At 52.0% G+C, this 26,941-nt stretch overlaps 11 protein-coding genes across 11 annotated transcripts; 5 read left to right on the top strand and 6 right to left on the bottom strand.

Annotated features, from left to right (window-relative positions):
* The first annotated feature begins 782 nt into the window (after positions 1 to 782).
* Positions 783 to 2,347, top strand: BO85DRAFT_450654 (uncharacterized protein). The gene has a single exon (XM_025660426.1). The coding sequence runs from the start codon at positions 1,063 to 1,065 to the stop codon at positions 2,311 to 2,313; it is 1,251 nt and encodes a 416-aa protein (XP_025513926.1). The 5' UTR covers positions 783 to 1,062; the 3' UTR covers positions 2,314 to 2,347.
* A 698-nt stretch (positions 2,348 to 3,045) lies between these two features.
* Positions 3,046 to 7,043, bottom strand: fphA (putative sensor histidine kinase/response regulator; the record flags this gene model as incomplete). The annotated part of the gene is made up of 2 exons (XM_025663603.1): positions 3,046 to 3,369; positions 3,420 to 7,043. 2 exons carry the CDS (start codon positions 7,041 to 7,043, stop codon positions 3,046 to 3,048), a joined length of 3,948 nt encoding a protein of 1,315 aa, XP_025513925.1.
* A 2,360-nt stretch (positions 7,044 to 9,403) lies between these two features.
* BO85DRAFT_55692 (uncharacterized protein) lies at positions 9,404 to 10,772 on the bottom strand. Its single transcript, XM_025665483.1, has one exon. It carries the CDS (start codon positions 10,422 to 10,424, stop codon positions 9,438 to 9,440), a length of 987 nt encoding a protein of 328 aa, XP_025513924.1. The 5' UTR covers positions 10,425 to 10,772; the 3' UTR covers positions 9,404 to 9,437.
* Positions 10,598 to 13,980, bottom strand: BO85DRAFT_489404 (FAD-binding oxidoreductase; the record flags this gene model as incomplete). The annotated part of the gene is made up of 4 exons (XM_025663602.1): positions 10,598 to 10,728; positions 12,146 to 13,073; positions 13,119 to 13,660; positions 13,725 to 13,980. 4 exons carry the CDS (start codon positions 13,978 to 13,980, stop codon positions 10,598 to 10,600), a joined length of 1,857 nt encoding a protein of 618 aa, XP_025513923.1.
* An 853-nt stretch (positions 13,981 to 14,833) lies between these two features.
* BO85DRAFT_55674 (uncharacterized protein) lies at positions 14,834 to 15,567 on the bottom strand. Its single transcript, XM_025665482.1, has one exon. The coding sequence runs from the start codon at positions 15,425 to 15,427 to the stop codon at positions 14,978 to 14,980; it is 450 nt and encodes a 149-aa protein (XP_025513922.1). The 5' UTR covers positions 15,428 to 15,567; the 3' UTR covers positions 14,834 to 14,977.
* Positions 15,568 to 15,933: 366 nt separating this feature from the next.
* BO85DRAFT_423720 (GMC family oxidoreductase) lies at positions 15,934 to 18,145 on the top strand (the record flags this gene model as incomplete). The annotated part of the gene is made up of 3 exons (XM_025658016.1): positions 15,934 to 15,976; positions 16,032 to 16,745; positions 16,805 to 18,145. The coding sequence occupies 3 exons, from the start codon at positions 15,934 to 15,936 to the stop codon at positions 17,764 to 17,766; spliced, it is 1,719 nt and encodes a 572-aa protein (XP_025513921.1). The 3' UTR covers positions 17,767 to 18,145.
* Positions 18,146 to 18,230: 85 nt separating this feature from the next.
* On the top strand, positions 18,231 to 18,868 carry BO85DRAFT_489402 (uncharacterized protein; the record flags this gene model as incomplete). Its single annotated transcript, XM_025663601.1, has 2 exons — positions 18,231 to 18,740; positions 18,794 to 18,868. The coding sequence occupies 2 exons, from the start codon at positions 18,231 to 18,233 to the stop codon at positions 18,866 to 18,868; spliced, it is 585 nt and encodes a 194-aa protein (XP_025513920.1).
* Positions 18,869 to 20,384: 1,516 nt separating this feature from the next.
* Positions 20,385 to 21,503, bottom strand: BO85DRAFT_521296 (glycoside hydrolase family 88/105 protein; the record flags this gene model as incomplete). Its single annotated transcript, XM_025665191.1, has 1 exon — positions 20,385 to 21,503. Exon 1 carries the CDS (start codon positions 21,480 to 21,482, stop codon positions 20,385 to 20,387), a length of 1,098 nt encoding a protein of 365 aa, XP_025513919.1. The 5' UTR covers positions 21,483 to 21,503.
* A 502-nt stretch (positions 21,504 to 22,005) lies between these two features.
* On the top strand, positions 22,006 to 23,819 carry BO85DRAFT_423714 (putative 2-ketogluconate transporter; the record flags this gene model as incomplete). Its single annotated transcript, XM_025658015.1, has 5 exons — positions 22,006 to 22,368; positions 22,414 to 22,691; positions 22,741 to 23,259; positions 23,314 to 23,525; positions 23,572 to 23,819. 5 exons carry the CDS (start codon positions 22,006 to 22,008, stop codon positions 23,817 to 23,819), a joined length of 1,620 nt encoding a protein of 539 aa, XP_025513918.1.
* On the bottom strand, positions 23,789 to 24,624 carry BO85DRAFT_450650 (carboxymuconolactone decarboxylase family protein). Its single transcript, XM_025660425.1, has one exon. The coding sequence runs from the start codon at positions 24,554 to 24,556 to the stop codon at positions 23,927 to 23,929; it is 630 nt and encodes a 209-aa protein (XP_025513917.1). The 5' UTR covers positions 24,557 to 24,624; the 3' UTR covers positions 23,789 to 23,926.
* A 1,036-nt stretch (positions 24,625 to 25,660) lies between these two features.
* Positions 25,661 to 26,879, top strand: BO85DRAFT_489398 (cytochrome and DOMON domain-containing protein; the record flags this gene model as incomplete). The annotated part of the gene is made up of 3 exons (XM_025663600.1): positions 25,661 to 25,700; positions 25,769 to 26,795; positions 26,867 to 26,879. The coding sequence occupies 3 exons, from the start codon at positions 25,661 to 25,663 to the stop codon at positions 26,877 to 26,879; spliced, it is 1,080 nt and encodes a 359-aa protein (XP_025513916.1).
* Positions 26,880 to 26,941: the final 62 nt, after the last annotated feature.

Below are 26,941 nucleotides of genomic sequence, written 5' to 3'. Positions count from 1 at the left end.
CGGTGGCATGCCGTTTAGGATATATGGCGAGGGGGACTAGACTTTGGGTCATATTGATCAGCAGGTACCAATGAGGTTGCGTATAGGGGGGAGATAATGAAGGATTTCGGGTTACTCATATCGATATACAAACAATGAAGTGAATCTTCTGCCATGCCATGCCATGCCATGTAGTTCTCATAACTGTCCCCGTAGAGATCATCACAATGCAGTAGATGCCACACATTTGTTTTGCCAAGCACCAGTCAATAGCAGAATATATTAGAGTTGTTCTCGACAAATGACAGCCGGCCCACAATAAAACCTTATCTAGCAGCCAAACCGATCCGAAGGCCATAGTTTGCCTGCCTGGCTCCGGATCCGAGTCCCCGGACATCTCGATGCTCAACCGAGGGTGAGCCTGTCTTCACAATTGTCTGTGCGTATCCCAGACTCCGTCGCATCGGTCAACCATAATGCATCAAACACCTCTATAGGTAGCATTCATGATTTTCTAGTGAGATTAGTATCAAGTTGTTAGTAGTCCAGAAATCAGCACATCAAACAAACAACCTGACTCACTCCATAATTACATAGATAACTACTTACATCGGCTTACATTTCCAGACCAGAAAATCTCACACGCGACCAACTGCTCATCAAATGGATGAACTGCTCTCAGCTGTTCCCCAATTCGTCACTACAAACCAACACGACGATCTCCCGTGGGCCTCGAGAATCCTTGCTTTGTTCGTAGCTTCGCAGCTCCGCAACGGACGGCTCCAGACCCTTGCAGGTGCCGCTCTCAACCACGGATCCCAAAGATGAACATATCAGAACTTTATCTGCGGTTGATTGAGGGTTAGTTCTATACAGCCCCGGAGATGGTTTCTCCTACATCCACATCTGGTTCGGATATAGGACTTCAACTTCAGCAGTTGAGCTACACACACATTCACGTCGAGTCTTTGTTATACTCGCCCCCATAACATAGCCCTCACATCAACCCTATACCATATAAACCAACGTCTTCATGGCACCCAACTCATTCCCAAACCAGATAATGACCCAACTACCACCACCATGAACATCACCACCACCACAACAACAGAACCCTCCGCCTCCTCCACCCTCCCCCAACCCGACATCTACACAGCAATATCCCTCCTCTCCATCTCCACCTTCACCTGTCTCCTCCTGTACTACCTCATCTTCGACCTCTCCTTCTTCCCCCCAAACCCATTAAAAGCACCAACCACAACCACCCTCCTTACCACAATAACAACCACAACAACAACAACCCTCCTCTCCACCACCTTCACCATCCTCCTCCTCTTCAACCTCCCCCCCAACAACCCCGCCGTCCGAATAACCTCCGCCATCCTCCTCGTCCTAACCACCACCACCTCCAGCATATCCAACACCCTCCTGCTCTACTTCTCCCTCCCCCTAATAACCATTTACCAAAAGCCCTACTTCCACCTGAAAGCCCAACAACGGATCCTCCTCTGTGGCATAATCGCCTCCATCCTCCTCTTCCAACTCCCCCACGTCATCGTCGCCCCGGGTGCAGCCACCCTATACAAGAACGGCCACTGGTCGCACGCCGTCACAATCCTCGAGCGCATCTCAGTGACAGCGTACTGCGGGAGGGAGATACTTCTCCTGGGGTGTTATGCCTGGGGTGTGGTGAGGTATCTTCGGCCTGCTATACACGACCATTACCAGCAGTACCACCACCAGTATCAACCCCATACGGGACATGGGAAGGGGACACAGCTCCTCTACACCCTCCTAATGGCCGGCTGCGTCTCGCTCATCCTCAACATAGCCAACATCGTGGCCGTGTATGTGGTTCACACCGCCGCGGCGATGGCTTTCTTCCCCTTCGTGGTTAGTACGAAGGTGCTGGTTGAGGGGGTTGCGGTGGGGAGGCTTGTGGGGTTTGTTGATACTTCCCTTCAGTACTATCAGCAGAATAGTATATATTCGGTTACTGGGTGTGGGAGTCAGTCGAGGAGGGGGAGTGCGCAGCCGCTTATTATGCAGAGGGGTTCTGTGGCGATGATGTCTGGGGGGTTGGGGAGTGGCGTTGGGATTGGTGAGGGTAAGGTTGGTGGTGGTGGTGGTGAAGGGGAAGGAAGTCCCGGGGGTACTTGGGGGAGGGAAAAGGAGCAGTGGTGGTATAGGAGCAGGATGGGATCGGTTGATACGGTGGTGTCTGTGGCGGAGCCGCCGGTGGCTCATTCGGCGGAGCATTTGGTGCAGGAGGTGGTGGTGGATTTAGAGGGTGGTGCTGGTGTTGGCGTTAGTCGGCGGACGTCGGTTGTATAAATGGGTGGGATAAGTTATTGGGGGTATGATTATCTTTCATGGATGTTGTATCGTGATTATATTAAATCGTGGGCTGTGACTAGATATATTAGTTTGATTCATCAAGTGATCTGTGTGTAACGTTGAAGTGGTCCCCTCAAGCACTCGCATACTTTACTGCATTCTACGTACCAATACTTCCCACTGAGTTGAGAATTATACCACGCGTGGCTGTGTTGACCATTCATCATAATATCACACGTGATATGTAGTATACAAAAGGGATAGACACCAGCAAATTCTCGCTAAAGCTAAGCAGGTAGAACGAAAACAAAAATCCTTGTAAAAATAGTTAACCGAACGTGCTATATGGCTGTATGTGTGCTCATAGACCATTAAACATAACATAATGCATAAACCGACCAACCAACCAAGCCATGATAGATGAAGGACTCAGATCCCATGAGTTCAAAACACAAAGATGAGCCTAGACAAATCAACTAATGGGGTATACATGGACAAAGAAATGTAGAATTTTCACAAGACGAGGCTCCAATCAGGTCGAACACACGTAGAATGCCGATCATTCATTTTCTTTCGTCATGTCGCGGTCGTGACTTTTGTGTGCTGTTGTAAAGTAGATGTGAATAATCATGCGCTCAAATGCATGACAAGAAATGGATAACGTATTCCGTGTGGACATACGCTATTTTGAGAATAGAGAGAGGGTGATGATGAGGCAATATGGTGGTGCTACTGCTTCTCGGGAATAGGCGTGAACCAGCCGCCTTGTTCCCAGTCGCAGCCTGGATGATACGTAGCAGCGTTTCTTGTATCTCCCGTCTGAAGGCCTTCAAAGAGCACGTTAAGTCGGTTGAAGTTGATGGGTTTCATGACCCAGCCATCGAAGCCTGCATCAACATATAAGGACATGTCCTTCTCTAAAAGAGAGGCTGAAACTGCAAATATGGGGATTCGATTGTTCAGCTTTGCGACCGACGAGAGCTCTGTCGAATCGGACGAGGTTTCGAACTCGCGGATCATTTCCGTCGATTTGATACCATCCACAATCGGCATCTATCTTGCATTAGCATGTCTATACTAACAAATACTTAAGGAAGGCCTACCTGGATATCCATCAAGACGACATCGTATTGCGCAGAATCGGCTCGGTATGCAGCTGCGCATTCTTCACCGTTTACTGTCAGTTGGACAGTGTGGCCTAGCTTCCCGAGCCTCTTCTGTACAATCTTGCCATTGATAGGGTCGTCTTCGGCCACGAGAACGCGGTACTTGCCAGACGGGGCTTTAGTATCCGAGCTTGCAGGAGCACTCGTTGGAGCGGGTCCTGCAGGGCCTGCAATAGTGCTTGCCGGTTTGTCGGATATGGACAGATTCTGCACGTTCCGCTGCAAAGCACGTGTGACGTCATCCAATCTTTCAGGGGTTGAAGGCAGCGTAACGAGTTTCCGACGATCTGAAGAGGGAAGCAGGCCAGCAGCTTCGTCTTTCGTACGATCAATAGATTCCTCAACTACCAGTTTGGCGTCCAGCTCGTCTGCAGACGGGCTATTCGCGCCACGATAGCTACCACTGCGTCGCCATCCATCACTTGGTGCAGACGAGCTGCTGTCGACCAAGATAAACTCTTCCTTGGCCTCAAAAGGGATGGCGCCATCGTCCTGCGTTGACGTTTGTGGGGTTTCGGGGTGGTCAGCATCCGTATCCTCTGGTGTGGCAAATTGTAGCGAAATCTGGAAGCGGCTACCCTTGCCCTCCTCCGACCGCACTGTGAGCTGACCGTGGGTATTCCGTACAATGCGAGACACCAAAGCGAGCCCCAACCCGAGGACACCTTTCTGGCGTTCACTCTCAGTATGCTGCGAGTTATTGTTAGGATCTCGGTCGAAAAAGTAGCTGTCGTCCTCTGAGGAGACCTGCTCCAATTCCTGGAACATGGTCTCCAGTATAGCGGACGACATTCCGGTCCCCGTATCAAGCACCGTCATGTGTATGGTTGCAAACCCAGGCTCTGGATTGCCAGGGGCTCGCCACATTTCGACAGTGACGCCACCCGTAGATGTATGCTGGATGGCATTTGAGATCAGATTTGAAATTGCCTGCCGAACACGCCGTTCATCACCCATGACGGTCTTCGGGAGCCCGGGGTGGGCGTGGACCGTATACTCAATTCCTTTCCGGTGCGCCTCGCCGGAAAACATGCCGGTCGCTTCCTTGAAACATAACGGAAGATCGAAGGGTTCATCTTTGATTAAATTGTGTCCCTTTTCGGTGTTGGTCAGGTCCAATAGGTCGTTGATGACGTAGATCAATGATTTCGAGGCGGAGTATGATTTGGTTAGATTGTCGCGAGTCTCCGTGTCCAAGGCACCTTCGAGAGCAATTTCTAGATAATTGACAATGGCATTCAGCGGGGTTCGGACTTCGTGGGCTGAGTTAGCCAGAAGCAGCTTCGTCAACTGCGAACCTTCCAGCGCAGCTTCCTGTTGTCTCCACACTTTGATAAATTTGCCATAGACCAGGCATAAAACGGCTGCAGTCTCTACTTCAGATTCGCTCCATTCACGAGCCCGGTCCATGACAGTCTCAGTCCAGACCTGGAAACTCGCGCGAGGTTCGAGGTGACCATTTTGCAGAAGTTTCGTATAAGGATTGCCACCCCATTTGATCTGCGTCAGCTCGCCCTTGCGGAAGAAGACGATAAAGTCCTTGCCATCGGCCGACAGAGGCACGTACAACATGCCCGAGATCTCCTTGAAGCCTGGCGGGTAACGCAAGTCCGGAAAGTCCTTCTTAACATGATGCGATGCAACGACGGAATTGAGCTGGCGGATCTTGAGAAACTCTAGCAGAGCCAGCATCTCCTGTGACTCGGTTGACTTTCCGAGGATCTTGGTCTCCCCTCTGATAGACAATGCGCCGTAGTCCGCATCAAAAAGCTTCAGTAAATCGTCCGATGAGGCGATTATGTAACCAGAGGGGTTTGCGTCCGTAGGTATGGTGTTTAGGAGCTTGCGTGCCTGGAGACGTGATGCGTAAGAGAGACGCTCAATGTTCCGAGAGAGTGTGTCACCGATCAACCGACACATTTTCCGAATCGGGAAAGGTACTCGCATGCCGGCGTCTCCATATGAGTGGCAGGAGATCAGACCCCAAAGATCATGCGTGTTGTTGATACTGATCGACATGGACGCACGGACCCCCATGTTCGCTAGGTACTTGATGTGGATGGGCGACATTGCACGCAAGTAGGCATGCGTCATGTCCAGAGGCGTCTTGAGATCCTCGATGCCTCGACACACCAACCGTGAGCTCATCTGCTCACGGTCGTAGAGTATGCGTACTTTGTTGAGACGATACAAGTCGCGGGCTTGCTTCGGAATATCCGATGACGGGAAATGTAATCCCTTATACAAGTCCTTGGTCATTCTCGTGTCAACTAATTCTGCCACCACATCTCCATTGGCCTCGCTATCGAATTGATATATCATGACGCGGTGAAATCCCGTCAACTCTTTAACTATGCCAATCGTAATGTTGAGCAAGGCGTCCATGTTCTTGGCATCACCAAGCTGATCCTGAATCTGGCTAACAATACTGAACACCTCCATGGCAGCTGCCTCGCCTCTCCTTCTGCGTGCATTGCGAAGCACTCGTAACGGCTGGCTGATGTTCACAGTGCTGCTTGCTAATTGATCAGGTGTTGGCTCAAAGCCCAGAGTATCTGTCGGGGATGTAGGTGTTGTGCGCCCAGCAACGTTGAGAGGGTTAATTCGGTCGTCCTCCAATTCGAACTCACAGATGAGCACATCCCGGTGAGCAGGGTTTACATGAATGGCACACCAAAAGCGTCGAGGCCGGCCAAATCGGTCCTTGACAGCAAGGATGAATACCTCTGGGCCATCGCTAACGGGGTCGTATCCATCGTCTCTAATGAAGTCAATGTGATCGAGGAGGATGTCGGTCTGATCGTCTTGCAGGAGGTCAGAGAAACTCTCCAGCGCAAAAAGGCTGCTTGGTGAGTGACCCAGAATAGCTTCAGAATTTTCACTAGCTACATGGACCGCTAGTGAACCCTCAGATGTCTCGCGCAAAACAAGCATGACGCCAAAGGTTTGCACGGCGCCCGGAATGTGGATCGGTTCGTCTTCACAGGCCCGAAAAGAATCAGGTGTATTGCCTGTTATAACAGCATGACCCGCCGCCGTGACCACGTGCTGGAACCGCGACGTAACAAGGCTCACATGGCCCTCTTCCGGCGCGACTTTCCTGTACGTGGAGCGTTCGTCCGGCGGGGCGTCTCGCTCGGCAGCGCTCGAGGCCGGCGAGAAGACATCAGAAGACTGCTGCGAGAGCCGACCGGTCGACTCAGGACTATGGACAGGCGCGTTGGGAGACGGATTGGTATGTGGCGAACTAGTAGATTGTGAACTCAATTGGTCCCAAGTATCGGCGTCAATAATTGAATATGAGCGAGCACCACTTCGCGGAGAACGGATTTCATTTGGTATGCTTTGCTGAGTAGTGTCTGTAGAAACGGGATTAAAGGAAATGATTGACCGAATAGGGTATACTCGGTCCGTGCCGCCTACAGTCGTACCGTCCATGGAGGTATTGTGGCCTTGATCTGGAACAGTTGTTTCTTCGTTGGATGTCGGCGGTACTTCGGAGGCTTGAGGGTCGAGATCCGTGCCCCGACCTGTCGAGGTGGGGGGATTGTTCAAATCCATTATCGGACTAGGTGGGAGGAGCAGTGGCCCGGTAGGAAATTGTTTGCTCTCCACGTATGCTCAACGTGACATTGGCGAGTTGTGACTATGGGGTGGTCTGGGCGATGCGAAGCAAGTGGTTCAACCGGAGTAAAATGTTGTCCTCCCAATTCGACCGCGGGGCGAAACTGCTCGATATGGGGGAACGGGGCCGCAATGGGATACTCGACGTACAAGGTGACGCGGGGTAGGACAAATCGGAGGATATGGGGGAGGAAGTCTGGAGTATGCTGATGAAGGGTTAGCGGTGACTTGGCAAGCTGAAACAATGTAGCTAATAGTAACCACCACTCATCTAGATGGGGAGGGTAAGAACCAAACACATACTAACAATAGGTGAAGAGGGGAGGTCGAGACCGGGGGGGGGGGAGGGGTGTGGTGGCAGGCGGACTGATAGTGAGGAGCAATATATTACCACTATATAGAATGGTCACAGAGGCGAAGGTGATATAGTTCGTCGCACTGCCCGAACAATTCAAATGGAGACCGGTTACCGACCGAGAGGGTAAGGTATTTCGGGAATCCAAACGCCCCTTAGCGAGGGTTCCAGCGAAGAAACAAGCAAGATGGAGCAAGTCAGAGGAGGAGGAAAAAGAATCAGTTTCATGAGGACGGACTCTCTTTCGTTCCCCAGATGGCCCGGATGCCTTCTTCGGGTTTAGCGGCCAGCCGTTGGTGGCCAGAAGTTGGCAGAGACCAATCAGCAGCACGGATGACCCCTCCACACGGCCTCCCGCCCGACTGGGAAAAAAGATGAATTCCAGCCCGCGATTCACCACGTCGGGTAGTGTTCCTGCCAATCACAGCCCTGCGCATCCCGTGACGAGTGCCGTTTCCAGGCTAGCCCACATGTCCACTCCACACATACGTACCCATGAGGGTTATCCTGGCATTTTTGGCCAATTTATCTCTGCATTTCCTCATCGAGTTAGCACAGCACCTGGATGGTTAGTCAGTCACGTTCAGGTTCACAGTAACGTTCTGCCTGGTACGTTAAGTAGTGATGAAAGTATGAAAGTGTGGCAGCTGTCAGGCAGACAGCATTGTGGCCAGGGTTCACCCACCACACCTCCCAAACTTATCGACCCGGATAATAACTTAGAGTGAACATGAACGTTCAGACAACCACCCACGAACTCTCTCGTTCCAGAGATTGAAATTGACCAAGTGATGACATCATCGCTAGTTTTCGGGGGGTTACAGGGTAGTTAGTCATATTCGTACATCCCTGCCTCAATCTTTCCTCATAATTGGGTAGCTTTAAGCAACCTTTCAACAACACAATGATTTGATCCTGGTCGGAAACTTTGGTGGCACTGGCAGTGGCAGCGCCACGTACCATCGCGTCCCGTCTCCCAGGAATCAGGTACGATTCTTCCTTCGAGAGTCTTTCTTTCTTTCTTAGACAATATCTGGCTGCATGTAAGGTTAACCCCGTCGCAGCTGCCAAGTGGAGACTGCCTAACTATCAGCCCGATTCAATGATCGGCCCTGTCGGCTTGGGCTATCTATCGATCCTTCGGTGTGTGAGCCTTCCATGACTCGCAGATTGACCGTCAGGCCGCATAAGAAACTCCCAAAAAGCAGGATACGACCTGCTGTCTAGTGAACATTAAGAGTCATCTATTACGCAGGAGACGACCCTGGCCAGCCACGGGACTCCGCTTCTCATGACGGCTACCGGGACTAGACTATATGATACCTCATTAAGGGCTCCTCTCTGGACTCCATCTGGCTCGGACTGGTCCACGCCCATAGCCACTAGCTGGCCGATGTACCGCACCTATCTCATGCACGGGTCCGAGCTATCTAATTCGAATCGCCCGGTTGCTGGCCAGTGCTGCGGGTGATGATAGTTCCGACCCACCATCCGATTTCTGTCTCGGCCGATCTTGTTCAGGGCCCTGTGGACGCGCTCGATGGCGACATGCAACGATCTACTACTTACTACCTTTGGGAATTTCGGCCCGCCCAGTCACCCCCTCTACGTCCGAATAAGGTATACGTACAGAAGAATGATCATCTATCGTAGCATGGTACAGATTATATACAGATGTAGTATATACAGAAATAATGGTCATGACGTATACATGGCTCAGAGTGACAAGACTCCGGTCCGGGCAGCCGTGTGGGCAAACTCAGCCATCACTGCAGCCACTTTCCCGAGTTCCGGGCAGTTTGCTGTACAATGCACGGGAAACCTGCTCGGGGGCGAGCTCTTTACCAGGGCAGAAGCCTTTCTCGGAAGACTAGAACCCGATATCAGGATCGGTGTAGCCCTGGTGTGAGATATATCACAGTTTGACTTCGTATATACATGCGGCAAGGTCTTGCAGCACAGAGAGAATTCGAATGTCAGGAGGGTCGCTCTATTTCCGACGAAGTGACATGCTGACTTCGGCGATCGGATAGGGCAAGACTGTCCATGGAGATGGCTGCCCACGGGTACTGCGACTGCCGTCGACTGTAGGCGGGGGCAGCACGTGTCACATCTCCCGTGATCTGGTTGGGATCAACAAATGTTGGGTAGGTCTCCTGATCCGATGAGCTCGACTCCGCCGGGCGGGTATTGACCAGCGAAACCAGTTTCCTCAGGACGCCAAATTCCAGCTTCAGCTTCACACTGTAGACTGCAGCCTTCAAGGTGGTCTGGAGTGTGTATAGTCCCACATACTCTAGAACCAGGAGTGTGACATCCAAGAGAATGATCACCAGGTTGATGGCTATCAGCTCATACATGGTCTTATGCCTTTCAGCGTCCTTTTCGGGCCGCAAACGTAGCAGCTTCAGAGTCTCGACGATGTAAATGATCGAGATGAGAATCTCCTGTGCGCAAAACCACGCAAGCTGCAAGCGCTCCATCACATTGAAACCTCGAATAACGGGCGTGGTGCCGACATAAATCGTACAATAGGTGAGAACGGTTGTAGGGATCAAGAGGACGATTGTATCGAAGATGATGAGGTACAGCACCCGCCGCAGCAGCGTTTGACTCTGTACGACCAAATGAAGTCGAGAGTAGAGTACAATGGATTGGCCTGGGACCATAAAGTAAAAACCTAATGTAGAGAAGGTGACTGCAAACCAGAGGGGCCCGATGGCGAAGAACTCCAGCAGAAAGCCGATTGCTTGGGGGATGACGCCAAGCACGGCGGAGAGCAACATGGCCCAGAAATAGAGACCGCTGTAGCGAGTGAAGGTGAGGAAGATGAGAATGACGAGTTCGACAGCATTATATAGAGCAATTGCACAGAAGACTGCCATCAAAATCTTGATGGCCATGCTACCACCCTGGTAACCTCCAATGAGGCCCTCGGGCGGTTTGGAGAGAGAATCCCACATGTTTGGGGATCGGTGACCTCGACCACAGGGTTAGACTGATATAGTAGATGTCCACCACCCTCCCAGGAATGGAGGTCAGAGGACGAAGGCAGTAGGCCGGTTATAGATTCCGATTGCGACGAGTTTAGAAGGTAGCGCCATGTCAAATCGATGTCAAAGTCCGGCAAATCGGTCTATGCGTCCCGACGAGCAAGAAATGCGACAGACCAGAAGCACTTGTAAAACCAAACCACGTCTTTCTTTGCATCCTTATCTTCCCAGTCGAATAACTGCCCAGCCGATCGCAAGGGGTCTCTGGAGCCTCCTAGGTCCAGATTAGCCTTCGTCAAGTGAGGCGCAGCCAGCGTCCGGTTTACCGGATAGCCATGAAACGCACGCAAGCGCCCAGTTTCAATACTGAGTTGAAGGTAGGACGCTAGTGGGAGGAAAAGACTCTGGTGGCGATTTAAGGTGGTTGTTCGTACCGTTCGTCGCAAGATGAAGGGGGAAGGAGGTCTTCAAGGGCGACAGGGGAAAAGTCGGAAGGTTTTGGAGCGGCGCCACTGGAGGTCTATTTTAATTGTATCGCTGAAGGAAAGCCAGAACGAACAGTGAAGGAAACATAGAAAGAAAGAAAGAAAGCCGTTAACACCCGGAGGTGGAGGGGTGGTTGTTTGATTTCAAAAGATTGAGAGATTGAGAAAGAAGAGGGTAGAAAATGGAAAGGAGCGGGGAGGCGAAAGAAGAGCGACAGAGCGAGCGGAGAGAAGAGGAGAGAAGCGAAGGAAAAGAAGGGACTAGATTATTGGATCATGGGGGAGGAGTTGGGGAGGGGGTTGGAAGAGACAGAGTTCTGGGACGGGACTTAGGAAGAGTCTGGGGTTGAACCCGCCTGCCTGAATTTCGGGGAACCTGGCATTACAGCGCCGGCGCCTCTGGCAACTCTGCAGGCTTGGGCCTCTTGTCCGGCTGACCCTAATTCCGCGGGGGCCGGGCGGTGTTAAGGGTCTCCCAGTCCCAGCAGGTACCAGACCTAAGTACTCCCTAGTACTAACTAATAGTAGGCCTGGGCGCATACTTCAGCGTACCGAATACCCGCTGCTCTGGTTCCCCGGCTGGTTCGTCGGGTCTCCCAATAGCCGAGCCCAGCCAAGACTGTGGCTGGTGGTACGGTTATTTGGGGGGAAGAGAAGTCACATGGTTCGTCTGCTCTCCCTCGTCTAACTTCCCTGGAACTGTCAGTTCCAACTCCCTTCTCCCCTCTCCTTCTTCCCTGATCTCCTACACTTTCTATATTTATGCTTCGCCATCTCGTCCGAAAGATACCCAAATTAGACATCGAGTCTCCGAGGCACAACCTTTCGTGGCTCTAGTGGTTTACCCCAGATTCCTGTTCAGTAACACGAACCAAATAGTAACGCCCCCCCTTGAAACTCTGAAACTTCGATGGTCGTAGCATCTTCTCGTATACACCTCCCTCCATCTACACGGAATAAGCAAGGATCTGCATAATTCGTTCCTCAGCCGGGAACGAAAGCTGGTCAGTGCCATAACAAACTATTCATGCCATGTGCTAAAGTTCCGCATTCCACCGATCCCATTGTTGTGGACCCGAAGCCACTGGTTCTCCTAATTACATGTATACTTGGCTTCGGATGAGAGCGCCAGCCTACGATGGCATGAAATCCTCCCGCATACTTTGATGGCCTAGACCGGTGCCATAGTCTCCTCCCTGCACATACTCTCAACATCCCAGTCCTCGCTGCCAACCCCGTTCCGCACCATGAACAGGCCGTCCGGATCCCACTGGCTCTTGATTTGACGCAATCGGCCATAATGGCGACCCCAGAAAGCATTCTGAAAGTCACTCTGATCGGGATCTGCCTCGTTGAAGTAGACACCACCTCCCTCAGGATCGATGGAGGCAAGGATAGGTGTATTGATCTGGGACAGCGTTTGATGTGCGGCTGATTGCGCTTCGGGCGTGGGCGGGAATGATTGCATCAGAACTACAAGGAGGGAAGATGACCGCCACATCGGATTGACAGATGTGTCCTCGTCCTTGGTGTTGAGGTTAATCTGCCCTCCCAGCACATTGACCGTGATTAGTGCCCCAGGATCCAATACCAGCTTCGAAAAGGACGCTGTCAGTTTTGAAGGGCCGGCGATGCTATTCATGAATGACTCGGATATCACTACGCTGCTTTGCAGGTATCCGATCCCGCCAATGTCTGCCTGCTTGGGAATAGTGAGAAAGGCGCTGATTCTGGAGTATTCGGCCAACTCATATTGATACTCGATACCAAGCCAGTCAAGAAAATTCAGAAAGGGCAGAACCTGTTCTTCAAGCAACTTTGAATCGTTGTCGTCCCAGACAAACATTGTCCAGTTCACGTACCAATGGTAACTCGGCAGACGACCTACTATGTACTGTCCAGAATTTCCGTGGACCGACATGGATTGCGTTAGTCCCACAATCTGTGTTAATGTCGGCCAGAAGATATCATTTGCTTGTGGATAGGTGAAATGGATGGTCGGGATAACTGATGGGATATCTCGGAATGTGCGCATCGTGGCTTTGGTGACAATGCCATAAGTGCCTCCTCCGCCTCCCCGGAGGGCCCAAAACAGATCCTCGTGTTGGTTCTTGTCTGCAGAGATTATGTCGCCCTGATTCGATTAGCGCCGTGAGGGTCGATGGAAAGTTGCACGTACCTGTGCCGTTACAACTTCCAGTTCCAGAACATGGTCTACCGCCAGTCCGTACAATGGACTAAGGACTGTTGACACTCCACCTCCCTGGAGATACCCTCCAGCAACGCCGACCGTGGAGCATTCTCCTGCTACCACGATAAGTCCCCGAGCAGCAGCGGCGGCATAAAGCTCACCTACTATGACTCCTGCCCCGATTGTGACAGCAGGCACTCCAGTGGCGTCGACTTTATCCATTTCCCATCCCCCTTGGGAAGGGACGAAGTCGTCGTGGAAGGTTATGTCTTTCAAGCGATTCGTGAAGATCTGAAGAGAATTAGGAGCACCTGATCGACCAGTTGAGTCATGACCCGTATTCTTAATAACCAATCGAATATTTCTTTGCTTGGCAAACCTGACCACCGTGCGGATCTCGGCGACCGAGTGGACTACTGCAGAGTATAACGGTATGCGCCCTTGCCCGCACACGGAGCTCGAGTTTGCCTCAATGGTACAACTTTCGTTTTTCCCCGGCCAATTCTCCCAGTTGAAGCTTTGCAAAGCTCCTGTAGTGTTTGCATGCATGTCAGCGACAACAGACCGAGGCATTTCTCATGACTGGCAGCCTACCTGGTTGCTCTGCGCGCCAGTTAGAATCGTACTGCAAGTGAACAAGCTGATTGCAGGAGGCTTGGTTGAAGAAGGGCGCATGGCATACGTGACCAATGGGGTAGACGCGAACCAAACGGCCACTGATGGATTCATTCAAGTGTTTCCACTCATCCCCGGAAGGCCAGCATGCGTCACTAGGTTGACACCGACATGCAAAACTGGCTCTGACGAGAGACGATACCTCGAGCAACAGCAATGCTAGGTTTATCAACATTGTTGATCGTTGTGGTTGATGCACCTAACTCGCTGACCGTAGCAAGCATAGGAAGCTCCATCCGAAGCATCGAGCATATCGGGGAACGGACCTACTGGGTCGGAAGGTCCTTCCTGTGTTACTACTACCAACTTTAGATCACCATGGCAGCCTCTCGTCATATTTGCTCGACAAACATTTTGACGACTATATTTATACCCCAGCTACTTGTGTGCGGACATTATCTTGGGCTGTGACACCAAGCTACGCGCGGTGTACTATGCGTCCCAGGGCGGGCCTCAAAGTACCCTTATTAGAACTTCCTCTTAGTAAGAACAGTCGACCACTAGCTTCAGGAAAAGGAAGTAGTACAAATTTACCATGCAGGTAAGCGGCAGTACAATAGAAGAGGTTCTATATTTCGTTTTTGTTGGTAGGTGCCCCTTATGATGCTTGCCTGCAATTGCTGGTTTATATATAGATATAAGGGTGACCGGATATACAAGCGCATACTGGGACTATCCATCATCTTCATGTCTACTTTAGTCTTTCAATTCTTTTTACGATTTGTCCTTGGTGGCCGTGTACTCAGTAAAGCAACTGAACGTAGCAGGATGCCTTTACCCAATGTAGTGTGGCCTCAGGCACGACATTTGGAGGGCTCTTTTCTCAGCTCTCCAACTCCCATATTCCACAAATCCACTCTCGTTCACAGCCCAACTTTGCAACCATCTGCCATCACTGATTTTCTCCGGACTCCGAAGTACTATCGTTAGTACTACGGTATCCGAGCTACTGTACACCTTTTTTGATCACCGACAAACGCTCCCCACTTGGGTTGCGTCCCGATCGGCGCTGTCGCGCAACCTACGGAGTACAGACTACAGAGACTGGTGAAGTGGCCGCGCTAGTCGCGCTGGACGAGCTCTTCGCTCAGTTCACTGACCCCCTTTTTCTCCACAAAAATTTCGGATTTCCATCCCCGATCCAGAGTCTAAGAGGCCCCCATATGTTGTCCTCATCGCCGTGCCGATCGACTCTGCTGCTCGGGCGCTAAGTTCGGACCTGGAATACCAGACGGTTGAGGCCTGGGGAGGAAATAATGCGGGCGTCCATTTGTCTGTTGAGTAGTGAAGGAGGAACAAAGAAGGAAAATAAAAATAAAAGCGATGCGGGAGGTGATAAGCTTCTGCAGCAAACTGCATTCCATTATGCAGGTTTTCTCGACCTCGCGTCTCTGCAGCTCTTCATGAACTCCGCCAAGCAGTATCTGATCTCGTACCCCCCGGTCGCATACCCGACAATTCTGGTCTAGCCGGCTTACAGAGGTCTGCACTGGAATGCTATGTCTTCTCCCCTCTTTACTCGTGTTCACTTCCACCAATGGCAAAGAGCTGGACGACAAGTGGTGGGCGAAGGAGCATTCAGCAGGGCGACTAGGAAGATGATCCCTGTCAAGCTTATGCATGCTGTTAACTCCTTGAGACAATGCGTCAATTCCACTGCGGAAATGCCCCCGAGGAGGGAAGGTCTCGGGGAAATAGAGCAGTCGGTCCTGCGCCGCGAGACTCAAAGATCATCACTTTGAACGGCTTTGAGTGGACCTCAACAGTTTGCCTAGAGACGTCCAACTCACTTAGTCTTGACTCTGTGGGCCTGGAATAGCCCATGATGTGTCCGCACGGCTGACTTGACCCAAGACACGGCAGCTCACAACACAACGGTGTAAACCGTCTCTGGTTCCGTCTTTTAGGTTGGCCGGGAATGGACATGGCGCGAATGTTGCGGGGTTGTCATTCGTATCTTACTGTCGATCCCAGGACTAGACACAATGGGAGTCCCACCCGCCAAGCTTCTGTCAATTGCCTTTATTTGGGGCATCTGCTCTTCTGACTTGTCATCCTTTTGTCTTGTGAGACACTGTTCTTATCGCTGTGTTACGGTTGCCGACAGGGTGGTACTCTTGACTTTACAATGGCCTCGACTGATCAGACGTGGGAATTCATCGTTGTGGGTGGTTAGTATGGAAGTCTCTTCGTTGATCAGGAGCTTTACACCTAACAATATTATAGGTGGCCCGGCGGGTTGTGCCCTTGCCTCAAGACTTGCTCGGTCAGCGCGACGCCCTCAGGTCCTCCTGCTTGAAGCCGGCCCTCGTAAGGATGATCCATTGCTGCGTGTGGACGGCCAGCGATGGCAAACCTTTATGAATGGAGACCTGAATTGGGGCTACAAGACCACCCCACAAGAGCACTGTAATGGTCGACAGATCGACTATTCTCGGGGCAAGGTGCTGGGTGGCAGCAGTGCCATCAACTTCGGTGTCTACACCGTGGGTGCGCGAGACGACTATAACCAATGGGCTGGGCTTGTTGGTGATGACTTATTTCGCTGGGAGCGCATGCAAGCTCGATTCAGGCAGTTGGAGACGTTCAACGGTGCCATTGTGGACCCAAAGCACAGCAAATATGCGACCCCAAATACCTCGGACCACGGCTCCCAGGGGGGTCTAAAGGTCGGCTATGCGGCTGAATGGGAGCAGGATCTTCCTCTTATGATGGATGTGTTCGAGCAGGCTGGCCTGACTCGCAACCCTGACCACAACTCGGGAGACCCGATTGGAATGGCTTTGGTCATCAACTCATCCCACCAGGGCCGAAGAGTGACGGCAACTGATCTTTTAGATGGGGCACCATCTAATCTGACTATCATAACGGAGACGCCGGCGCTCAAGCTCGTACTCCAAGGCACCAAGGCTGTTGGTGTGGAAACCACGGGGGCAAGATGTATGCATTAGAATCATCATTTGATTGAATTATCCAACTAACCAAGCTCGTCGCTGCAGACTTCGCATCTAAGGAAGTGATTCTAACAACCGGATCACTGGACACGCCCAAGATCCTCATGCATTCGGGACTTGGACCAGCGGACCAACTGCAACAATTTGGGATCCCCATCATCAAGGACATACCTGCGGTAGGTCAGGGTCTTCGAGACCACTTCTTCGCACCGCTTTGCTTCCAACGGAACCCGACAACGAACGATCGTGATGCTTTCTTCGGCAACCCGGCCGCCATGGAGTCGGCTCTAGAGCAATGGAGCAAAGATGGCACTGGACCATGGGCACGTCACTCGTGTCAGATTGGCGCCGGCTGGCTCAAATCGGATCGCTTGGTCGCATCTGAAGAATTCAAAGCACTGCCTCCGACTGTGCAAGATTTCCTACAACGCGACACGGTGCCGCATTATGAATTCATGACACACTTCCCACTGCATCTTATCTCTCCCGAGCCCTTCAAAGACTACAGCTACGTTTGCATGCTCGTGTTCTTGATGAACGAGCAATCCAGTGGCGAAGTACGTCTGCAGTCAGCCAACCCCGAAGACCCGCTGTTGTTTGACCCGAAGTTCCTGTCACATCCGTTCGACAGGCGCGCATGTATTGAGATCTACCGCCATGCGCTAGAGGTAACGAAGCATGAATCTTTCCAGAAGGACACAGTGTCCGCCTTAATTGCTCCCCCGTCCGACTCGGATGAGGATATTCTTGAGTTCTGGAAGAACACACTCGGGTCCAGTTGGCACATGACTGGCACGACCAAGATGGGCAAATCCGGGGATGTCGATGCGGTCGTGGACAGCCGGTTCCGGGTATTTGGTGTCGAGAATCTGCGAATCGCTGACATGGGTGTGGTGCCTGTTTTGACCAACAACCACACGCAGGCGACCGCGTATGTGACTGGTTTGACATGCGGAGAGGCGCTTGCAGAGGAATATGGACTTGATATTTCGGAGGCTCGATTGTAGGTGGTTTACAAGACATGAACAGGATTCGTCTGGAATGTGACCATGGTCAATCACTGGCTCTCTACATTGATACTTTATAAGGGCCTATGTCAATCTATATCTGGAGCCGGGACTCGGTGTATACGAATGATGATGTTCTGAAGGTGGGACTGGTGAAATCTCTATACGATCCTCATCATTTCATCATCCTCCCGTCTTCAAGTGGCCAGTCGTGTACCTCATCAACACGAATAAATGATAATACCCTACGTAACCAGGAACGTACCTTTCCTTTGGAAGTCCAGATGTCTCGGTCTTTACCTGTCCATCACATTACACTACAACGCAACAACTAGGACGACAACAAAAGAAAGTCTCCACAACTAGTTTCTCATTTACGCAATATCTACTCTCAGGGTAAACATTTCTTTACTTGCTATATAAACAAAACCCACCTGAAAAGCTACATCATTAAAACCAGAACAATGGAATCACCACACAAGATATTCCTCATCCCCGAGGTACTGGAACAAGTCCTCGTGAAGCTTGACGCAACCACCCTCCTTCTCTCCCAACGCGTCTGCCACCTCTGGAACTCACTCATCAAGACATCCCCGACCCTCCAAAGAGCCTTATTCTTCCGCCCTGAAAGGCAGCCACCAACGGAAGAGCAGAATCCCAAGCGCACCACAAACCCGTTCATGGACAAGCTCCTGAAGCACTTCGTCAGCAACCCTAGATTAGTCGACAGCACACAAGATAGCAGCAACTGGCTTCGCCCATTCATGCCCCTACAAACAACGAACCATCCAAGGCTAGGACGGAACCACCCCTACTCCCGCCCCGAAGCCAGCTGGCGAGAAATGCTCCTCGACCAACCACCAACCCCGAGCATAGCGGTCAGGGATGACCTCATACCCCTGAGACCATTCGGGGTACTCTGCGAAGAGAGAAAGTCCGTCATCAGACTAAAGCATCTAGAGACGCTTGCTCAGGTGTGTTTATTGCTCCCTGTGGGGAACATTCTCATCTTCTATCCTATGCAAAGTCGTCCTTTGTGCCGCGCGTCGGTCTCATGTCTACGAAGATCTTTGGAAAATCGTCACACTTATATCATGCCTAGATCCTTTAGGCCGACGGTATTGTCTGCGGCGGGGGGAGATGCCTCCATGCAAGGTGGCAGAACTGCAGGTCTCCCATGGTTGACTGGGGTTGTGAGGTGGCTTAAGGAGTCGGGTTGGGGGTGTATGCGGGAGATTTGGAGCTTGGAGCATGCTCTTCACTTTATGGACTTATATTTTGTGTGAGGTCGGACTGTATGAAGTACTAGGGTGGGAGAGTAGTGGGGACATGCAGATACTTGCTTCTGCGCTATACTCTGGGAAGTGTGCGTATGATTACATCCGTTGGTAATTAAAGATTTGGGTACTCTGATGAAGAGTGTAGGTTTATGTCGAGGGATAGCTGGGATAGTAGTTAGGTTTTTGTTTGTCGAATGATATTGAAGTTTGCTCATCTATGCGCTCTCCTCCTGTGCAATGTTAGGCATACTCACATCGTAGTATATACAGATCATACAGATTGCCTTCAACAACATGAATTTATAGCATCACAAAATTCCAGGGGGGTGTATCAAGACTCGAGGTCAGCAGGAAGATGCTAGGGTAGTATTCAATGAACTGGAAGCCAAGTAGATGCTCACCAACCAACCACACAGACTACCTCCAAATACTGTCCCCCATGACCGCTCGGTTGACCGCCAAATGCGGCAGAACCTAGTGAACCTCGATCAAAAAACCCCGGATTTAAGCGGATTTAAGGCTTTCCAGATCCCAGATGGTCACCGTGGATTCTGTATGTTTTTTGACCGCCTTCTGAATTCTGCCGTTTGGCATGCCAGTGCCTTAACAACTACCAAGTACACATTCAGCATGAACTGTGCAATGTCTTAGACACTATCATGCTATCTGATAAGAGGCCCGCCATATTACTGCATGCCAGATTCAATATCCACGCACTCTGTGAATTTGCAAGCAAACTTCGACAGAATATTCCATGCATTTGCGACCTTAACCAACATCCCGCGAGCGGCAGCCTCAATTGGGCTGTGTTCATTACTTTCGAGGATGGAACCCAGTGGGTGCTGCGATCGCCGCATACAAAGGGCACTGAGATGTCATGGAGGTCATTTTGAAGCTGCTCTTTGACTCTACTGATGACTACCATCTCTTTGCTGCCATCTGGTGACATATCTATGGCCAAGAAAAGGACGCTAGGTCTTATTATACCGAGAGGCGATCGCCCCCAAGCTTGATCGAGCTGTACAATGAGATTACTTTCGGGGTCATAGACTATATTCCAGGAGGCCATTGCAAGGAAGCTAACACTAGTTTCGCAGTGGGGTTGCCAGTACATGCCACCCCCCATCAGCACCGCCTCCGGAAAGCGGGGGAGCTTTTTGTCACTGACTCAAAGGTGTGAAAGTGGATCTTTCTTTTTTAAAGAAGAGTTGGATCGAATTTACGGATACAAACCCGTCTCAGAGAGTTGAACCGATACAATATTACTTCTTTCACAGATTAATCAGAAAGGTGGTCCTGTTGCTCTATATGCTATTCAATAAAGGAAGAAATACAGTTCTATAAGAATCCCCGGAGATACTCGCCCAGCGCCATGATGGCCATGGCCTGTCCATATGGCATGGCTGTCAAGGGAATCTTCTTATAGAATTCCAAAGAATCTCCCATGCCGGTGCCAAAGCTCGTCTGCTGCAGTTCTCCAGTCTCATCAACGGCGCCCAACACTGCCTGAACGGCCTTCTCTGCAACTACCCGATACTTCTTTGGCAGATACCTCTTCCTAACAGCCTTGAGGATACCATATGCAAAGCCTGCCGTGGCGGAGGCCTCGACGTACGAATCGGGATGGTCAAGCAGGGTGTGCCAAAAGCCCGATTCCTCCTGCAGGCCCATTAATGCCTCGCATTGGGCCTCTAACGTATCCAACAAGAACAGGCGAATGGGATCTGTCTCCTTCAGTTCCAACAACTCAACAAACTCTGGGATAACCATCGTCACCCAACTATTACCGCGCGCCCATCTCGCCCGAGCAAAGTTATGTCCTCCCTCCTCGAACGTCCAGCCATGAAACCACAGCCCGGTGCTCGTATCCACCAAGTATTTTACGTGCACCAACGTCTGACGCTTGGCCTCCTCGACATACTCTGGCCGATTCAGCAACTTTCCAATTTTCGCTAACGGCATCACGGTCATCATCAACGTATCGTCCCACAACTGCTGGTAATTCTCCGTGAGGTACGTAGCATGCTGCATTCCGCCCTGCTTGGTGCGTGGGAGCTCATGCATGGCCCACTCGGCCCATGAATCCAGCCAGGGAAGGTAGACGGGGTTTTTCGTCTTCTCGTATACGTATGCCAGAGTAAGGAAGACGGCCATTGTGTTGATGTTCTTGGTGGTGCCGCCTTCTGCGAAACGGGCGGCAAACCAATCTTCGATAATCTGGAGGAGGTGTGGGGAGCCGGTCATCTCGTAGTATTTCCAAATACCATAGAGGCCGATACCATGTGTCCACTCCCAGCCATGCCAGGACTTGGTATCGATAATGCGGCCATCGGCGAGGGGGAGGAGGAATTGACCGGTTTTGTCTTGGATGTTGACGAGGTTGGTGATGAGGAGGTCAATCTTGGACCTGACAGCGGGAGGAGATGTAGAAGCCATGGTGAGAGATGAGGATCGAGGAGGTTTGCTGGGGTGGCGGTTGATTGTGCTGCAGTATGGTGACACCGGTGTCTATAAGTGGGATGAAGCACCCCTCGTGTCGAGCTCCAGCAGCAATGCGGGGAATGCCCTCGGGCTAAATTCTGCCGAGCAGCCACGTCTTAATCCTGCCAAGCTCGCTCGGCAAATAGAGGGATTAGTCGTTTAAGATGCTAAACTAAGGATAGGCTCTAAATTGCTTCTAAGCGAAGGGTTCGGGCCAATTGTCCCCGCGCGGGGGCGGCAGGGTCCGCCCCCGGATTGTACGCGTGGAGAATCCCAGCCCGTAGGCATCCCTGGCATCAGACTATCAGACTATCAGACCTGCCCATAATGCCTCTCATTGGAGTGAAAATGCAGCCACGGAGCAGCCACTCATGCCCTAGTCAGACTCTATCTTCCGCATGACCGATATAAGGGTGTCCGGTCCCCCAGCTGAGTTGACCCAGTTGATCCTCTCTAACCCTAGAGGTCTGGCAGCAATATGTCTATGGAGAATATTAACTCGATGCCCGCGGGCGGGCCTGACTCCAAAGGAGCTTCCACAGCTGTGGAGGATCACAAGCCGACTCAAGATGTCTCCCATGTCGAGCGGGTGCTCTCCCCCACCGACAAACTCAAGGACCCGATCGATGCTGCTCGTGTCGATAATGAGGTTCTGGAGTATGCCACCCGCGGCCAGATCGAGGTCGATGAAGCCGAGAGTCGGCGTCTTCGCCGTATGATTGATCGTCGTGTGTTGGTCATCATGATCGTGACGTATTTTCTGCAGGCGCTGGATAAGGGTACCATGTCGTTTGCTTCCATCATGGGCATTCGCGACGATGCTCATCTCGTGGGACAGGAGGTGAGCGAGCCTATACCTGGATACGTTCAGGCACTAACTGAATAGTACTCCTGGCTCACAACCTGCATCTACATCGCCGTCCTGATCGTCGAATACCCTACCAACTGGATCATCCAACGCGTCCGCATCGCCAAATACCTCGGCTTCAATATCGTCTGCTGGGGCACAATTCTAGCCCTGCACTCGGCATGCCACAACTTCGCCGGTCTAGTGACTGTGCGTACTCTGCTTGGTATCTTCGAAGCTGCCTGTCAGCCTTCCTTTGTTGTGCTTTCCGGCATGTGGTATAAGCGAGAAGAACAAGCCTCTACCGTCACCTTTTGGTAATCCCCGCCCTACACCTTTCATCTACACACACTAACATGGCAGCAGGTACATGATGAACGGCGGCCAACAAATCGTCGGTGGTCTCCTAGCCTACTGCTTCAGTCTAATCGGCTCCGACCGCGCGCTCAAATCCTGGCAAGCGCTCTTCCTCACCTACGGCTGCATTTCCGTGCTCTGGGGCCTCTTCGTGGTCTGGTGGATGCCTGACTCCCCGATGCGCGCCAAGTGTTTTACCGAAGAGGACAAACACAAGATGGTGGAGCGTGTGCGCGCCAACCAGACCGGACTGCAGAATAAGAAGTTCCGCGCGTACCAGATGTGGGAAGCATTCCGGGATCCGCAGATGTACTGCTACTGCGCGATTCAGATCTTTACCACGCTGCCCACGAGTGGACTGGGAGCGTTTGCGAATATCATCATTAGTGGGTTCAACTTTACGGAGTTGCAGACGCAGTTGTTGGCGATGGTTCTGGGCTTTTACATTATTATTGTGTTGTTGACGAGTGCGTGGTTGGTCAAGAGATATCAGCAGAACTTGCTGGTGATGCTGGGATTTATCATTCCGTGAGCCCCTCTCTCATATACTATTCTCATTTTTGTGATACTAACAGGAGATAGATCTTTCGTCGGAACCATCGTCCTCATGACGGTGCAAAACCACTCCCTTAGCACCAAAGTTGGCCTGCTCATCAGCTACTACATCACACTCTCGTTCTGGTCTGCGCAGAACTTGGGCTTGTCCATGGTGACAAGGAACATTGCCGGCGCTACTAAGAAGTCAACTGTTGTGGCTGCGACGTTTGTGTCTTGGGCTGTCGGGAACGCCATCGGTATGACCCTATGTGTCCCTATAAATCCAGAGACATACTAATGAAGTAGGCCCCCAAGTATTCCTCGATCGCGACGCCCCACGGTACTTCATTGCCTTCGGCGTGCACCTCGGCTGTTACTCCGCCATGACACTGGCGGTGATCTTCCTGCGCTTCTACCTGATCCGAGAGAACAAGAAGAAGGACAAGGCAATGGCAGAGATGGGTATATCCCTAGAGGGCGAGGACCATCTAGCGAGGGCGTTCGAGGACAGGACAGACCGCGAGAATATCCACTTTAGATATATATACTAGGCCTAGCTAGCTACCCTCCACCTCCCATTCAATCAAGCATTTGATACCCTTATCACCCCACCAACCCACTATATACACCCATTATACCATACTATATCGACGATAGATCACTTCCTCTCAAGATCCGCCACCAAATCATCCACACTCCTCATCTCTTTCGCATTATTCTCCCCCACATCCAGGGCAACCAATACCCGACTCACACAATTATACCCCGCCACGCCCGTCGTCAACTCAACAATCTTCCGATCCGACAACCCCACCTCCTTCAACTTCTCAAACGTACTATCCTGCACTTTCACCGTCCGCGTCATCTCATCCACATACCGCACCACCGCCTTCTGCAGATCCGTCAATTGACTTCCCTTCAACTCCTCCTCCGCCTTCGCATCTCCCTCGGCCAGAGAGGGAAGTGTCCGCACCGCACCCAATTCCACACCCTTAATCCCGCCCTTCAGCGCCAACGGCGCATGCGCATTCCACTCGTAAATGGCATTGGTCAGCACGGCGACGCGACACACCGCCAGCTCGAGTAATCCGCCGTCGATGATGGTCTGGGTGCGGATCGCGCCGAGGAAGCTGTTCCAGCCGTCGGCGACGGGAGGGGAATGAAGCAGGGAGAGGTCGAGGGGGATGAGGGGGCGGGGATGCCGGCGGGCGGCGATGCGGGAGTAGATTTCGGTGGTGGGGAGGTCGGTGGGGTCCGGGGGGGTGGAGGGGGCGTAGGGGAGGCGCATTTTTCGTGATTGTATTGATTTACTGGTGATGTTGTTGTTAGGCTTGTTGTAGGAGAGGATTGTGAGGGGAGTGATTGGCTTACAGTTTGTAAAGGTAGGGTTTGGGTCGGGGTTTGGGGATGATAAACATAAGTTGGTTAATGTGGATGGAGGGAGGGGGTGGTGGGGTGGGGATGAAAGCACTTTAGTATTATTGTATGTTGGAGTGAGTTTGGAATGGACCGTTTATCCGCCCGACCCGAGATTGGTTGCCGAGTGGGTGCGGGTGCGGGTGGTCGGCTGTGTAGATGCCGATAGTATGTTTGTATGGGGTGAGTTGGGGTGGGAGTAGCACTAACTCCTAGGTAGGTAGGTAATTGTCAACTAATTGCCAACTACTTACTGCTCACTGGTGCAGGGGGAGTCTGGGGTGCGGGGATCGTGCGTCGGCGCATTCTTGGGTCTGCAGGGGTATAGAGCAGTCATACTGGATTCGGAGAATAGTAGCTGAGATGCTAAGATCGGGAGAGATGGGCTAAGAGTGTGATATCGGGTGTTAGGTGTCGTTTCTATTAAGTTGACAAATTTATATTCACTTGCTAGCTAATATTATCCTATTTATATATTGTTGAGATAGACTCACCAAACAATCCCACATTGTCATGGATATATCACCGAAGTTTCTCACATACCAACCCTGCAAGGGACCCCCTCGCTGATCCCTCACGTCCCTCTTTGGCTCTCTCCAGCTCCATGTCACATAGTGGCTTAGAATCTCCCGAGCCCCGACTGCTCCAACAGCACTATTCCAGCCCAATGCCATCGGCTGATCCACGTCTATTGAACCTTGTTTTCCGCCATGACAGCTACCATTTTCGAGCCGTCAGCTTGGCGGAGAATCAAGCCCTGCAAGGGCGATGCAAGGGGAGACGCAGAAACAAGTATCCATCAACGTTCCAACGTCGTTGCAATGGAACATGTCTGTCTTTACATGCATGACCCTAGCAGGTAGCTTCCCATCGAGACATAGCTGACCGCTTGGAGGGTATATATCCTCGTTTACCAGACTTTAGTCCGAACAGTAGGCCTGATACCTTTCCCACCACCATCCCAAGTAGAATCACCATGAAGTGGCTCAACCTCCTCCCCATAGCCTTAGGGCTAGGTACTACCTCCCCTCCCTCCCCTTTACCACCCACCACCTCTACCTGTACTAACCAAGCCGAATACCAGCCCACGCAAGCATCATCTCCTTCTCCCCCCCAACCAACCCGGACATCATCTACAGCCTCACCATCCCCAACACCACGACGCTCTCCACCCCAGGCCCAATCTACATCCAAATCACGGCCCCAACCTCCATCCAATGGGTTGGCCTAGGCCAAGGCGCCCAAATGACCGGCGCGAACATGTTCCTCCTATACACTTCCTCGTCCACCAAAATCACACTCTCCCCGCGCTCCGGCCTCGGCCACTTCGAACCCCAATACACAAGCAACACCCAAATCACCATGCTCCCAGGCACCGGCATCTCCACCATCAACTCCACCACCGCCGCCCTCACCAACAGCAGCTCCCCCTCCTCCGACAACACCAGAACAACCATGACAGCCAACTTCCGCTGCGACAACTGTCTCACCTGGCAAGACGGCACCGGCACCATGAACCCCAAGGACACCAACTTCCCCTTCATCTGGGCCTACCGCGCCGGCGTGCCCATCAACTCCGCCTCCATGGACGCCGACATCTCCATCCACGACGACATGGGCGGCATCCAAGTCGATCTCACTCGGGCCGGTATGCCCCCTCAAGCCAACAACACCACATCCCCAGATAGTACTAGTAGCAGTAGCAGCAACACCACAAACCCCTTCGCCAACTACAACCCACTCACGGACTCCATCCCCGCCCAATCCCCTACCACCAACCCATCCACAACCTCCTCCCCGCTCCCTAACCTCACCAAAATGACCCATATCCTCATCACCCACGCAACCCTCATGGGCCTCTCCTTCGTGCTCTTCTACCCGCTCTCGGCCCTGCTCATGCCCCTGCCTATCTCCCTCCCCATCTCCAAATTCAGACTGCATATGCCTCTCCAGTTCTTCACTATGCTCATGACCCTCGCGGGCTTCGGATGCGGGATCTACCTTGCCTACGAGACGGGGCAGTTGCGCACGGCGCACCCGATCCTAGGGATTATTGTCGTCGGGGTGCTGGTGCTGTTTCAGCCGGCTATGGGCTGGTTGCAGCATTTTGGGTATGTGAGGACGGGGGGTAGGACGGTGTGGGGGGTTTGTCATCGGTGGCTTGGGAGGGGGGTTATTGTAGTGGGGGTGGTTAATGGGGGGATTGGGATTCATGTTGCTCGGGGTATGGGGATGGCACCGGTGGGGGCGGTCGTTG

Source organism: Aspergillus piperis (genome assembly GCF_003184755.1).
Source record: "Aspergillus piperis CBS 112811 unplaced genomic scaffold BO85scaffold_13, whole genome shotgun sequence".
Classification (NCBI taxonomy): domain Eukaryota; kingdom Fungi; phylum Ascomycota; class Eurotiomycetes; order Eurotiales; family Aspergillaceae; genus Aspergillus; species Aspergillus piperis.
This window is presented reverse-complemented; position numbering and strand designations above follow the sequence as displayed.

What these genes read in the sequence shown, in the direction of transcription:
- BO85DRAFT_450654 (XM_025660426.1), top strand. Translation starts at nt 1,063, where the DNA reads ATGAACATCACCACCACCACAACAACAGAACCCTCCGCCTCCTCCACC.
- BO85DRAFT_55692 (XM_025665483.1), bottom strand. Translation starts at nt 10,424, where the DNA reads ATGTGGGATTCTCTCTCCAAACCGCCCGAGGGCCTCATTGGAGGTTAC.
- BO85DRAFT_55674 (XM_025665482.1), bottom strand. Translation starts at nt 15,427, where the DNA reads ATGCATAAGCTTGACAGGGATCATCTTCCTAGTCGCCCTGCTGAATGC.
- BO85DRAFT_450650 (XM_025660425.1), bottom strand. Translation starts at nt 24,556, where the DNA reads ATGCGCCTCCCCTACGCCCCCTCCACCCCCCCGGACCCCACCGACCTC.